At 43.5% G+C, this 15,439-nt stretch overlaps 1 protein-coding gene across 10 annotated transcripts in view; it reads right to left on the bottom strand.

Moving 5' to 3' along the window:
- The window catches only part of SDK1 (sidekick cell adhesion molecule 1), an 844,750-nt gene that overhangs the window by 210,916 nt on the left and 618,395 nt on the right, over positions 1 to 15,439 (bottom strand). For all 10 annotated transcript variants that reach the window (XM_089769286.1, XM_075899625.2, XM_089769291.1 and 7 more), the window contains 2 exons: positions 13,574 to 13,676; positions 11,563 to 11,739 (listed from right to left, as the gene is read on the bottom strand). In XM_089769286.1, coding sequence (XP_089625412.1) covers positions 11,563 to 11,739; positions 13,574 to 13,676 — 280 coding nt within the window. The remainder of the gene's footprint in view (positions 1 to 11,562; positions 11,740 to 13,573; positions 13,677 to 15,439) is intronic.

The following is a 15,439-nucleotide window of genomic DNA, read 5'->3' as shown; positions in this document are numbered from 1 at the left end:
CATGCTGCTGTAGTTGCTGCTGATGTTGGTTGGCCATTTGTTGGAAGAGTTGCTGTTGTTGTGCCTTCTGCTTCACCATTCATTTTAGCACCTGATCTACCTCTGAAAACATCCATCAATGTGCAGCAGCAGTCACACGGAATGTTGGGCATCATGAAAGATGGGATAGAGAATATCTTATTGCCACCATAAAAATTCATGGTACACCCACATCTTGAATACTGCAGGCAGATGTGATTGCTTCATCTCTAAAAAGATAATTTGGCATTGGAAAAAAAAATCAGAAAAAGGCAACAAAAATGATTAGAGGTATGGAACAGCTGCCATATAAGGAGAGATTAATATGACTGGGACTTAGCTTGAAAAAGAGATGACTAATGGGGCATGTGATGGAGGTTTATAAAATTATGACTGGTGTGGAGGAAGTGAATTAGGAAGAGTTATTTTTTCCTTCCTGCATCACAAGAACTAGGGAGGATGGAGGATCAACAAATGAAATTAATAGGTAATAGGTTTAAAGCAAACTAAAGTACTACTTCACACAATGCACTGTCAACTTGTGGAACTACTTGCCAGAGGATGTTGTGAAGATGAAGACTATAACAGGGTTCCAAAAAATAGCTAGATAAATTCATGGACAATATGTCCATCAATAGCTATTAGCCAGGATAGGCAGGGATGGTGTTCTTATCCTCTGTTTGTCAGAAGCTGGAAATGGGCAATGGGATGAATCACTTGATGATTACCTATTCTGTCCATTCCCCTTGGGGCTCCTGACATTGGTAGATGGACCTTTAATCTGACCCAATATGGCCATTCTTATGTTCTATAAACACTGTAGAAGGGTGGGGACATGTTTGTTTGAAGTGTTGGGTTTTGGGGACCCTTTGTATTTTGTTTTTTAAGCTTGATCAACTCTCTTATGCAGGATCTAGGTCAATGCCCAACTTCTCCACCAACTGTATAATGGTTTGCCTGTAGTAACTCTTCTGGCTTCTTGCCACAACTGCAGGCAGCTCTGTGGGGGAAGGAAGTCTCTATTCCCTGTCTGCTTTTTATTTAGGTGTCATGTTGATTTTTGTTACTATACATTGCTAACAACTACTATTATTTATCTGGTACCAAAATTCCCTCACCAGTGACTTACAGTGAAAAGGCTTAGGAGTACTTAGGAGCCCATAGGATGATATATGCTATTAAGTGGTTAATTCCAGTCCCTTGATTTCCAATTTTAGGAAGAACAATGAAGGAACAAAATCTGGAGAAAGGACTAAAGGTAGCAAGATGAACTAGCTGTCAAATATAAATGTCCATTTTTGTATTATGGGTATTTCTACCCCTACTAAATTTTTAACAAATTACTTCCTTTGTACTGGGAGATGGGGGGAAGAGGAGGCAGGTTAAAAGATTTTGGTTGGGGGGGCGGATTTTATTTTCCCAACAATGTAGGGTATTACCATGATTCTTAGTCACATTCATTCTACAATAAATATTCCTCAAATGAATGGTGGGAGTGGGGTGTACGGTGCAGCAAATAACGTCAGATATAGGTATTGCTAACACAGCATATTTTAATTGTATCCAGACACATCAGATACTTTTGAGTTGGAATGAACAAAACTTCATGTCCAGAGAGATATAGCCAGATCTCCCTGAATTTATGTAGCTATGGTTAAATGGGAACATTCCTCTGTGCATATCTTTTTATTGGACAAGACTATAAAGATAAGATGAATGAAGTTGGCATGATCTATTATATGCAATTACTTTCAGGATTTGACATTGTGAGTTTGAATGCAACAGAAATAGAAGTTCAGCATGCAAGATCTGTAAATGTTTCTCTATTTATAGTTGAGAAAATGTTGCTAGTATAAAATCAATAAAAAATTAAAACTTTGTTTTATAAGAGGTGCCACATCGCATGAGAGTGTAACCTAGAGGAAATCAAATAAAACAGTGCATGAAAAGAATATGTATGTTGCATGGGGATGCAAATGAGTGCATGGAAAATACACTAATACCAGCACAGAACTGGTGGGTGATGAGATCTCTGGCTGTACCTGGCACAAAACTAACAACAAAGAGGTCATTAAACTTTGACAATCATCCACTCAAATGGCTGACCACTTGACAGGGTTTGCAGCCATCCACAGCACACCAGTTTTCCAGATCTGAATTCCAGGGGAGAGGTTACTAAGTAATGGATCACCCGATGAGGCACTCTGATTAGGCTGAGCAGAGGGTCATCTGACAAAGGGGATAGGAGGTTATAAGAGGCAGGAACTCTCACTAGCAATTTTGGAAGTGAGGAGAAGGAAACTGACTGACAGAACAGACACACACACTTCATAATTAGGAGGAGGAGATGTGCAAGCAAATTTTACATAATTCTGCTCTATGCTCAGAGAATGCTAAATAGCAGTGAGAAATTTGAAGCAGGGAAATGTGTTTATTGTTTTGTCTAGAACTATATATTTCTTGTGCTAGCTAAAGAATACTTGTGTTTAGAAACCTTTGCAAATTCTGTATGTGTTATATGCTGGACCCGTCATGTATCCTTGAAGAGGTGAACTATTAACCCAGAGTACCCACAAGGGTGGAATTCTGGGAGAGTATGCGCTTATTCTATTTGGCAATATAAGAGGTTAGACTTGGTCCTGATACCTGAGGCAGCTGGGCCCCAAGGTCCCATTTCCATGAGGGGCTTTTGGGAGTCTTCTCAGATAAAGGGAAGCCTTCAGCATAAGGAGTCCATCGAGACAGAGGCCAAACACAGTAGCCTAGTGAGTGTTCAGAAGAGAGAGGTCTACTAGTGTAATATAACATTCCCATTTCACAGATGGGAAAACTGAGTCAAAGAAATATTAAACAGACTAGGGTCACACAAGAATTCTGTGGCAGATGTGGACTTTGAACTGATTGACTTTCAATGCATATGTGTTCTTTACACTTCAGCATAAGGACCAATGGGCTTAGAACCTAGGCATGTAGAGCCCACAGGAAGCTGAAACTTTGAGGCTGTGAGCCAGAAACAGCTGTAACTAGCTTGTGCTCCATTTTTCATGAACCACAGTTGACAGGACGTTCTACCTTAAGAGTTGGACTAACTGCAGTCCCGTGGCTCTTGACTGACTCTCTACAGAGTATTCCAGGAAGTGTCCAGGCAACAGCAAAAACCTTCTGTAGCCATCATGAACATTCCTGCTCCATAGTCTTGAATTCCCAGCTTGACCTCTGTTTGATTTGTCCTTTACCTACTGTCTCTGATCCCGAATCTTGACTTGGACTCTTGATATTGGCCCCAGTCTGCCCCTAACTATGAACTCCTCAGCTATGCTCAGGTTTACCCCTGTTCTGTCCTTTGACCCTGACTGCCTGCATTGTATTCGTGACACTTAGAAAATATCACTCAAATTTCCCAGAGGTAGAGGAAAGATACATAGGTATCCATAGCAGAGGCAGGAGGCAATTCATCTGGCAGATTGCAAAGTTAACTAAGCTATAATATTGAAGGCTGCAAATGACTGAGAGCCTCTTTTTGAGCATTTGACCAAAGCCACTGATGTGAGTGTTAACAGATGAGAATGTACATTTAATGTTTGTTAATATTCACCACAAAAGAATTATTTGTGAGAATAGGGAATTGCATAGATCTGTCATGCACACAGCAGCTAGCATTTAATTTAAATTTTACTTCAAGAATTTCCTTTCAATGTATTTTCTTCTCAATTTCACTTCTATTGTATTATATATGTCTATATTTTTGTGGAATTGTGCTACTGAGCCAAATAACATTAATGCAAGTTGTCAAAAATGATAGCATTCCTTTGTGTTCTTGCAGTACTTTTCCTCACTGAGATAAAATATTGCAATTCAGAATTATAACTGAATGACTTGACATTTACTGAAGTTCTTTAAAGAGACTGGATCCAATTCACTTTCTAGGTTCTTGGGGCAGAAGCCAGGGTATAGCATGTCAGTAGCAGAATGTCCCCAAGAAGTGAGGACAGAGAGCCAATGCCGTTGCATGGGGACCCCAAATCAGCCAGCAGAGTAGAAAGTGGACAGACTTATAGGGACGCCCAACACACTTGAGAGATGTGCCTCCTCCACTGGCAGGAACATTATTCCCCATTGATAAAACCCCCAAAAGTGAGCAGTGACATTAACATCACCTATTGTCATCTGGAAGAGAATCCATCTGTTGGAGGGAACTACTCTGGAACACAACATAAAAGGTTGTTGTGGCGGTGTATGCACACCCCATCACAGGTGTGAGAATATTCCAGAGTGATGATGCTGCCTGCTCAGCCACAGGGTCACCAACCATCTCTAGGGTCCGTAAATATTTCCTTGTCTCAGGGTAACACTGAATCCATAAGCAGCCCTGGTTGTAAGGTATTATGGTCCAATGGCGAGAGTCAGCAAATAGCCCTCGTCTCAAAGCAGTGCTACCTAGTAGCCAGAGTCTTTAAGCAGCCCTTGGCTCAGCAGTGCAGCTCAGTAGCCAGAGTCCATGAGCAGCTCTTGGCTCAGGGCAGTGTCACGGGGAATCCAGTGGGGAATCCGGCTGAAACACACCGAGTATACCTGGATCAGAGAGGCTGCTCCTGCACCCTCGCTGGGTCACTTCCTACCACTTCTGTCGGGGTCAATGTCCCATGTAATAGCTGGGTTTTCCAGTTCCCTGGCAGCAGCTTCTCCCTGGAACTCTGTGGGGTTGCGTTGTGGCTGTCTCCTGGGATTCCAGTTCCAGCTATCTGAATTACTGGCTGCTGCAGCTCAGAAGTTCTAGCTGGATGTCCTTCTCCTTTGCTGGCCATCCCAGACTGGGCTACTCTGCTGCCTTTTATACTGCCTCAGCATTTGGAGCATGCCCTGTCTGGGTGAAAGGGCGGGACTTCCTCCACCCACAGGGTCTTAACCCCACCTGCTTCAGTGTGGGGTATGCACACCCCGTCACATAACCTCCCCCTTAAGAGGGAACCCATCTGGCGTTTTCTCTTCCTTTCTTCCTCACCTAACCTAGAGAAGAAATGTGCATTGGCGTGGGCTTTCCCCAGTCAATGGAATACACGGAAATCATATAGCTTCAAGGAGAGGTACCACCACATGATCTGGAGGTTAGTTTCTTTCATGTGATTGAGGCACCGGAGGAGAGTATGGTCTATCACTAGCTTAAAGATCATTTCCAGCAGGTAATGGAGGTCAGGTCCATAAAAGGCTACTAGCCAGGGGATAGAAATGGTGTCCCTGGCCTCTGTTTGTCAGAGGCTGGAGAAGGATGGCAGGAGACAAATCGCTGATCATTGTCTTCGATCCACCTTCTCTGGAGCACCTGGTGCTGGCCACTGTCAGCAGACAGGCTACTGGGCTAGATGGACCTTTGGTCTGACCCAGTATGGCCGTTCTTATGTTCTTACGTAATACCATAAAGCATTAATAGCCCATTTGACTGCTAGGGCCTCTTTCTCGATTGTTGAGTATTTTGTCTCCCTGGGGAATAACTTATGGCTCAGGAACAAAACTGTGTGTTCTTGCCCTTCTACACCTCTTGGGAAAGGACTGCCTCAAGCCCCACTCTTGAACTCCTTTGAAAAAGCAGGGTGTACCAAGACTAACTCTTGTCCTAGTTGACTCTTTAAGCTTTGAAAGACCCTCTTACATTCCTCAGTCCATTTCACCTGATGTGATTGGGAGTTCTTCGTTAAATCAGTCAATAGGGCTGCAACTGTCGCAAAATCTGGGATAAAGTGCTTATAATAGCCTGCCAGGCCCCAAAATTGGCATACTTTCCTTTTTGTTCTTGGTGTTAGTGTTTCTGTTAGCGCTTGTACTTTGCCAGTCATCGGTCATAACTTGCTGCCTCCTACCATGCACTTGAGGTAAGTCACCTCTTCCTTCCCAAAGTGACATTTTTCAGGGTTCGCCATGAGGCCTGCCTGGAGGACGCCCTTGAGGTGCATAGTAGGTGGTTTTCCCATGTACCACTATAAATGCCAATATAATCTATGTAAGCGGCGGCATACTGGTTGCGGGGTTGCAGTAGTTTGTTCATCAACCTCTGGAAGGTGGCAGCTGCCCCATTCAACCCAAATGGCATGGTGATAAACTGATAGAGGCCGAAGGGTGTGGGGAAGGCCATTTTTGCCCCTGAGATAGGCATGAGGAATATTTGCAAATACTCTTTAGTCAAATCATTGGTGGATAAGTACTTGGATCCTCCTAGGCTTTCCAATAATTCTTTGACCGGGGGTAGTGAATGAGATCGAAGTGGGATACAACATTGACTTTCTGAAAGTTCAGGCAGAACCTGATAGCCCCATCTGGCTTCGACAACAGGACAATAGGACTCCTCCACTCACTCCTTAATTCTTCAATCACGCCCATCTCCAGCACTGTTTTAAGCTTCTGCCGGACAGCGTTCCACATCTTCCTTGGCAGGAGTTGGTGCACATCTCTCACCTTCTGTCCTGACTCTGCTGCGATGTGGTGGTGGATTAAGTTTGTCCATCCTGGGTGAGTGGACAAGACATCTTAGAAGGTTGCCAGGAGTTTTTGTACTTGGTTCTGCTATAAGGGATTGAGTCCTTCCCCCAATTCTGCCAGTTTAGAGTCTAGAGGTTCACCAGCTAAAGGGCCAAGATCAGATTCAGGAGGTACTGGAAAAATAAACATGGCTTCTCGAGTCTTCCAGACCTTCAATAAATGTACATGGTATATATGGACCTACTTTCAGCTCCCTGGCAGCCTAACTTTGTAGTCCACCAGTTCCACATGGCATACCACATCAAATGGGCCCTGCCACTTGGCTAGGAGCTTTGATTCAGTCAACAGTAACAGTAACAGGACTCGGTCGCCTAGTTCAAAGCTACTGTCCCTAACCCCCCAGGTGTAGTGTCTTTCTTGTGTTGAGTGAGTATCAGGTTCTTCTGTGCGAAGACACCCAAGGTCTGCAGCCATTCTCTGAGACGTAGCACATATTGGGTGGTACTGAGCACCCGAGTGGGTTCAGCCACTTCCAGCAGTGGTTTCTGATACTTTGGGCTCATGGTCGTGCCTCGGGGAGTACCCTTCTTTACACAGCCTCTGCTGGTAAGTCTCCAAACTGATACTGGTAATGCCTAAAATGGCTGCCTTCACCCTGGATACTCCAGTGCATCTCAGGCGTCTAAACTGCGATATGCCGTCTATGCTGGTAAGGTAAGGGGCCGATATAGTAGCTCAGTGTCCTGCAGCCAACAAGCTGCTGTAGCAACCTGTTCAAATGTAACTAAAAATGCCTCGGGGTCATTCCCTGGTCTCGTCTTGATTAGCCGGATGGGCAGCCCTACCCTGTTGTCTGCTGCTCCAGGACCCACGGCAGCAGAGCTGGGTGGACCCATAGGCTATAGCAGTGCCGTTACCTGTTGAAGCAGGCCTTCTTGTTGGGTCTGGTGTTGGGTGGTCAGCTCACAGAGCAGCTGCTGCTGTTGCTCCTGCTGTTGCACCAATTGCACCTGTTGGTGATGGGTTGCTTGCTGCTGCTGGTTTTCCACCTTCCACTGTACGAATTTCTCCATATTCATTTCTTTACCTCACTATGGGAACAAAGGGAGGCTCCCCTACCCCACTGTCTCTCTACCTGGACCTGTCAGCAAGTCCTGGAATATGCCCATGTTCTCCACCACGTGTTGACACTATTCCAGGGTGATAATGCCTCCTACTCAGCTGCAGGGTCGCCGACTGTCTCTAGGGTCTATAAATATTTCCTTGTCTCAGGGTAACACCGAGTCCATAAGCAGCCCAGGTTACAGGGTAGTATGGCCCAATGACCAGAGTCAACAAATAGCCCTTGTCTCAAAGCAGTGTGGCCTATTAGCCTGAGTCTTTAAGCAGCCCTTGTCCCAGGACAGAGTGGCTTAGTAGCCAGAGTCTATGAGCAGCCCTTGGTTCAGGGCTGTGTGGCCTCAGGGATAGGGTCAGTAGGGTTGGGGCAAGGTAGGGGGACCCAGGCCCACCCTGCTCCACTGGGTCCCAACCCAAGGCCCTGTGAGCAGCAGAATGGTCTGCCACTCCCTCAGCGAGGAATCTGGCTGAAACACACTGAGAATACCTGGGTGGGAGAGGCTGCTCCTGTACCCTCCCTGGTCACTTCCCACCACCTCTGTCAGGTCAGTGTCCCAGGTAGAAGCTGGGTCTTCTAGTTCCTCAGCAGCAGCTTCTCCCTGGAACACTTCAGGGGTTTGTCACGGCCGTTTCCTAGGACTCCGATTCCCACTGAGTCACTGGCTGCTGCAGCTCAGGCTGGACATCCTTCTCCTTTGCTGGCCACCCCAGACTGAGCTGCTCTGCTGCCTTTTATACTGCCTCAGCATTTGGAGCATGCCCAGTCTGGGTGAAGGGGCGGGACTTCCTCAACCCACAGGGTCTTAATCCTACCTGCTTCAGTGTGGGTATGAACACCCCATCACAGCTGCCTGTTTTGAACAGACTTGAGAACTATTCATTTGTTGCTCAGTGTAAGCGGGGGAATGGTCCCGCTATTGTGGGGAACTTTCCTGGCTTCTATACACCCCGGTGAAATGTACCAGCGAAAGGATCTGAGTCCCCGCTCCCACTTCCTTTACCCCACGGCCTCCCTGATCCTGAGGGCTCCCCCTCCACTCTCCTGAGTAGCAGAGCCCTCAAAACCCCAACAAGGCTGGGCCCAGGTTTCCTGGGGCTTAATCCCTGACCTTGTAGTCACTAGGGGCAGGAGTTAGGGTGTCCCCACTCCGAGGTGCTCTCTTTACACTGCAGGCCTTCTTGGCCCAGTGATCACTTCATAAGGTTCAAAGCAAATACAATTTATTAAACATCAACTGATTAAAGAGAAAAGAATAAGAAAAAATGAGAATGGTTAAATGAGAACACACAGCCCTGCTCTGTAGCACAGGGACATCAAAACAGCAGCCTGCAGAGTGTAAGGACAGTCCACAGTCTCTTCCTTAGAGGCCTTGGATGTGCTGCAGGGGGGGGCTGCAGGCTGGACACGCTGGCTCTGGCAGTGACCACACAGCCTCAAGCTCTAAGTGGCCAGACCCCTCTCCCAGTCCAGAGCCTCTCCCCACACTTTGCAGTTCCCAGCTGCTCACCACATCCAGCTGCAGGCTGTGCTGTGTGGCCAGTCTCTAGCTTCTAGCATTGCTTCTCTGTTCCTTTTGGCTCTCTGAGCACTGCTAGTCTGCTGCTCAACACAGGGCCTGCGCTCCTTGAGCTGTGTGTGTCTGGCTCAGCTGCTGCAAAAACTGCCCCTCAGCACACAGCTTGCTTTGCTTGGGCTGTCTCTCAGCTCCCTGTTTTTGCAGGACTTCTTCTGCACACTGCTTGCCCCCCCCCTTGGGCAGTCTCTCAGCTCTCTGTTTGCTCAGAGAGAGCCAGAACAATCCCAGCTCACAGGGAGGACGGGTCCTGGCCTCTTGCTTTTCTCACTGGCCTGTCCAACTTGTCAATCAGGCTAAGCTGGAGTGTTGGCTGCTTTCCATTGTCTCTGGGGTCTGTCAGTCTCATGGACCCTTCCCCTGTTGACACTGGGAGCTGGCAAGCCAAAAAACTCCCACAGAGTTTAAGTAAGGGGCTAACAGTCCCCTTACATCAGCTTCAAAGCCTTTATTATAAAGATGTGAAAGCATTCCTCCTTCACTCCTGTCCACTTTTCAAACAACAATACATTGCCAAAGCCCACAAAGGCTCCAAAGAAATCTGGATAAATAAAAAGTGAAGATGGTTGAGTGAAGGTAACATATTTGGAATGATACTAAAAAATTCCCACTTTTGGAAACTTCCCAGCTGTAGAAATGCACTTCAGGAGGAGAGCTGAAGAGGGCTTATTTAAAATGAGAAAGTATAACACTTCTCTCAAATCGGTCAGAGGATCTAACTTTGGCACTGTGAGTAATGCTGTACAAAACTGAGCTCTGTGTGGCAAATATCAGAGGGAACACATTACACTGCCAGGCTGTAAAAGGAAGCATCAGAATCTAAGGCTGTGTCTACACTGGCATGAATTTCCGGAAATGCTTAAAACGGAATACTATTCCGTTTTCAGTTTTTCCGAAAAAGGAGCGTCTACACTGGCAGGCTGCTTTTCCGGAAAAGCCCTTTTTCCGGAAAAGCATCTGTGGCCAATGTAGACGCGCTTTTCCAGAAAAGAGCCCCGATCGCCATTTTCGCGATCGGGGCTTTTTTCTGGAAAAGACTACTGGGCTGTCTACACTGGCCCTTTTCCGGAACAGTGTTCCGGAATAAGGACTTATGCCCGAGTGGGAGCAGAATAGTTTTTCCGGAATAGCGGCTGATTTTGTACAGTAGAGCATCGTTGCTTTTCCGGAAATTCAAGGGCCAGTGTAGACAGCTCACAGCTTATTCCGGAAAAGCGGCTGATTTTCCGGAATAAGTGGCCCAGTGTAGACACAGCCTAAGAGAAGATCAGGAGTGACCAACAGAAACAGATGCTATTTTAGTTACATTAAAATGCAGTTTAACTCGGAAAAATGACTATATAAAAACATAACCTTCCTACTCAACAGATATGCTCCACCCAATACATCAGTGTCATAACTTATGACTTGAGTGATAGCAATACAGTTCTATTGCATTGTACTCCTGTTAGAGTCAACACAGCTAAGGGTGAATGAAGGACATTCTATTTTGGCTCAGAAAACATCATCATCGGAACTGTTAATTAAATAGTAGTGTCAGGGCAAAAGCTGTCCTCAATGAAGATAATGGGCTAAATTCTGCTCAGTTATACTGATGTATTGCACTGGCTTCAGTGAAATTACTCTGAATTTAGATTAGTGTAAGTGAAAGCAAAATTTGGTCCTCTGGCAAAACTGAAGGCAGAATTTGGCCTGTAAAATATTTATCTATTATTGCTGGTGATGCACAAGCCGGAAAACAGGTTGTTTTTCATAACACAGCCTGAATATGCTGGGCTGGCAGACAGAAAAAGGCATCTTACTTGTAAGCTGATAACATTTGAGCTAACGTGATCAAAGTGAGACAGAAAATACAGAATCCCACAATGCCTCTTTTACTGTCCTGTTGCAGAAGACACCACTTTAAAGGTCTTTTAAAACCATCATTAAAAGCAGAGAAATGAATGTGGTTGAGAAAACTTTACTTGATTATCTAGAAATGCAAAAGGAAGCAGGAAAATAGAAAATACCTCCCCAGAGACCAACTGTTCTGAGATCTGTTGAGTTGTGAGGAAGAAAAAAATCTGGGAGATGCATATTTATAACTTTGAATCCTGGTAGCTGAGCTGTTGTTATTGCTATTTGTTAAAACATCTAAAACATGCATACATGTCCATACATGGTGGCCCATAGTCTCCCATGAGGGCTAACTCGCTTCAGCCATTAGAAGTTCCTGCACTGTGGCATGCAAACATAAAACTGAGGATCTCCTAAGGCAGCATCATTAGCAAAAACCGGCTTAATTTTTTCTTTAAAAATGTAATAGAAAGAAACAGTATGAAAATGTTCAAGAGAAATAAAAATAATGTGCCATCAAAAGCCAGACAGCTGGAATACTTACATCACTTCTATTCGAGCTTTTCTAGAGTCATTTCCTCCAAAAGAAATAACTTCGCAGGTGTAGTCTCCAATGTCACCTGACCAGGTCTGGCTAATAAGGAGGGTACCATCTTTCTGTACTGTAACTCTGGAACTGCCGGATGGGTTTATTACAACATTGTCCTTCTTCCAAACATACCTGGATGTCACAATGTTTCAAAATGTTAACAAGTACAACACAGCTCAAAAAGATATGTATAAGGTGATATCAGCATTCTACAGTAACATTCTACAGTAAAAATGGTGCTAAACTGATAGACCACTACAAATATGTTCAGGACTTTTCTGAACTCGATCTCAGACAAGTGATCAGGAAGAGATTTGTTATACACAAATGTTATACAGATGATGGCATATATATATATATATTTCCATAGGGATATATGGAATGATTGAATTTCTCATGCGTGGAAAAATTATGAGTGAATTTTGTAGGCAAGTTTTAACAGGAACTGATAATACCATTAAGTAGTACTGTACTGCAAGTAACTTAATACACATTTTTAGATAAAAGCAGTGTGACTGAATCCTCGTCTGGTTTATTTCATTGTCTCTGTAATATCAAAAACAATCCCATTCTATAAAAAAATACCATTTCAGGTACAAATGCCCAAACATAAGCTTAAAATGGCCCTCCAGTAGGCATCTGTGCAGGTAAATCTCTATCAAATAATATCTGCAAAAAGTGAATACACAAGAAACTCAATACAAAAAGTAGCTATGGTCAAAGTAAATTCATTTTTTCAATTTAAACAAATACTGCAAAAATTTTCCACAAGTATTTATCTTACTCTTATTTTTATGTGTTTATGGGCTAGACCCTTAGGGGAGGGCAAAAAGCACAAGTCAAGAAGTGGTATATGTGCAAAGATGAATTAAAATTTTCCTTTGCACTCTCCTGATCAGCGGATATTTGGTGCAGACCATTCCCCCCTATTGTTCTAACCAGTAGAGTCCAAAATACAGCCCAGTATCAGTAAATTAGAAACACCCTGACTCCCCCTTTTCTCCATCCATACCTCTATTCTCTATGACGTCAGAAAGGAAGGAATGTGGCTTAAAAGACTCCTCTGTGGTGTATGGATTACAGGATCACATTTACACTGGTCTGTTTCTCCCTCAGCTATTTACATCAGTTATATTGCCAGATCATACCAGTAACACAATGCAAAGTGGCTGCCGTGTGTATGCATGTGTGTGTGTATGTATGTATTACGTAAACCTTTTTAGAGCATACTTGATTGTAGGGTAATAGGCTATATTTTTACACACACAGAGCCACTAAATGTGTTTGTGTTTATATATAACCCTTAGCCCTACAGTCAAGTATGGTTTAAAAATGTTTACATAATTTATAGGTTCATTTTCTAACATTTTCCAAAACAACCCTCAGAGCCACAAATAACTTTTTCATTCATGCCTTTAAATGGTATATGTTTTAATGCTGGCTCTCATTTTGTTAAAAGCAGTGAGCTTCCTCTATCCTGTGTACAGATTTACTAGCCACATTCTGCTCTCCATTACACAGGGTTAAATTAAATGAGAATTTAGCCCTTAGTTATTGAAGTGTTTCAGTAAGTGAGGACAGTCCCCCCCCCCCCCACACACACACTTTCAGCATTCCCGATGTAAACACTTCTGAAGTCCTATTTGATCCCTTTGGATTTTACTCTCATTAAGCAGCAGCTCCTGACAAGTTGGTTTTATTGATAGTGTATTAACCTTGACAGTAAAATCATGGAAGGCTGTATTGAAGTCATGAAGTGGAACATAGCTCATTGTAAATAATATATAAGACTGAAATAGAAAATGGGATTTATGTGATTAATGATGCACTCTACAACCTTATGATGTGATAATCAAGGGTTTGATGCTGAAATCTGGGATCCTGAAACTTCTCACGGAATGATATTCTGATAGTTTGTAAAATTAAGTTCAGATAAGCCAAACAAACAATAAAGGATGCCACCAACCTGATTGAAATTCTAGGATCATGAGTTGCTTCACATTGCAGAGTGGCTGTGGTTCCCTTAATAACAATGCTGTCTTCAGGAGGGTGAACAATAAAAGTGCGATCTGAAAGGAACAGAAGTCACTAGTCAGGTAAAATTAGAGACTTTTATCTTGTCTCTCTTGAAGGCAATGAACAAAGAGTTATTTGCCACTCAGGGCAAGAAGATTTCTTTCTCTCCAGCAATGGCACAGTATAAGTGTGAAGCTCTGTGTAGCATATGGAAGTTTGCCCAGTAGTTACAGCTAACAGGATAGTCTTAATACTACTTTATGTGGATTTCACCACCCCCCTTCCATCTGATTTAAATATGTAAAGGTGAGGTCCTAAGTATGTGATGGACAGCCTGTAGAGAAGCAGCAGATGGCACCAGCCTGAGCAGTTTTGAGTTAGTTAATCTGTGGGTAGTGCTTTGAATATGAAAAGCACTAGATGAGTACTAAATGTTATTTGTTGTCTTTGCTGCCACTAATTACTAGCAACCCTGAAGTCATAAAGCACCAAGAATATTTATGGTGCCACATAAATGAACAATTATGTACTTTGCTCCCATCCCTTAGTCAGAAATGAGCACCTATAGGATCTTTATCAGGCATTTAAAAAACTATAAAACCCATGTGGTGAACAGAAAAAACAGATTAACAGAGCCAGGTGGGTACCCAGAAGTCACCTACTACAGGAAGAACCCAACAAAGAAAACAACGGAATGTCACTGGCCACTACAGCCCCGCTAAAATGTCTCTAACACATCATCAAGGATCTACAATCTATCCTAGATGATGATCCCTCACTCTCATAGACCTTGGGAGCCAGGTCAGTCCTCGCTCACAGAGAGCTCCCCCAACCTGAAACAACTACATCACCAACTACATACCACATAACAGGAACATTAATCCAGGAACCAATCCCTGCATCAAACCCTGTTGACAACTTTGTCCACACGTCTAACCTGGTCACTTAACATCTGCCATGGGACCTAACCATTAATCATACCATCAAAGGCTCATTCACCTGCACATCTACTAATGTGATATACACCATCATGTGCCAGCAATGCCCTTCTGCCATGTACACTGAACAACCAGATTGTCTTCACAAAAAAGAAAAAATGGACACAAATCAAACATAAAGAACAGTAACATATAAAAATTGGTAGGAGAACACTTTAACTTCCCTGGATACATACTTACAGACTTGAAAGTTACCATACTGGAGCAAAAAAACCTTCAAAAACAGACTGCAGCATGAAACTTCTGAGCTGGAATTCATATGCAAATTTGACACCATCAGAATGTGTCTGAATAGAAAAGGACTCTCTTATTACAATAAGTAATTTTTCCCATTTAGGAATTCTTACCTTCTTATCACTGTTGGACATGGGCTACATCCACCCTAATTGAATTAGCCTCTTTAACACTGATGTAACACTCCCATCTCTATATGTATTAATTCCTGCTATTTGAGAAAGTGAGCTGCAGCCCATGAAAGCTTATGCCCTAATAAATTTGTTAGTCTTTGATGCCACAGGACGACTCCTTGTTTTTGCTGAAACAGACCAACATGACTACCACTCTAAATAATACAGTGTTTTTCATGAACCCAGTCATAGTTTCTGGAGTTAAAAACTGTGCAAAGGAAGAAGATACTCAAAAAATTATTCAGAAACAGGAAAATGTAAATGGCACCTTATCCCATCAAACCTATGCAATGAGGATTCATGGAGCATGAATGCTCCTCATAAAAAAGGTGTTTTCCCAAATATTGCAAACTATCTTCATTCAAACACCTCTCGAGACACAGAACACAATAATTGCTTGTAACTATAGCA

The sequence above is a fragment of the Pelodiscus sinensis genome, chromosome 15 (assembly GCF_052426305.1).
Source record: "Pelodiscus sinensis isolate ZL-2025 chromosome 15, ASM5242630v1, whole genome shotgun sequence".
In the NCBI taxonomy this organism is placed as follows: Eukaryota; Metazoa; Chordata; order Testudines; family Trionychidae; genus Pelodiscus; species Pelodiscus sinensis.
The sequence above is the reverse complement of the archived record's forward strand: the minus strand, read 5'-3'. Positions and strand labels throughout refer to the sequence as shown.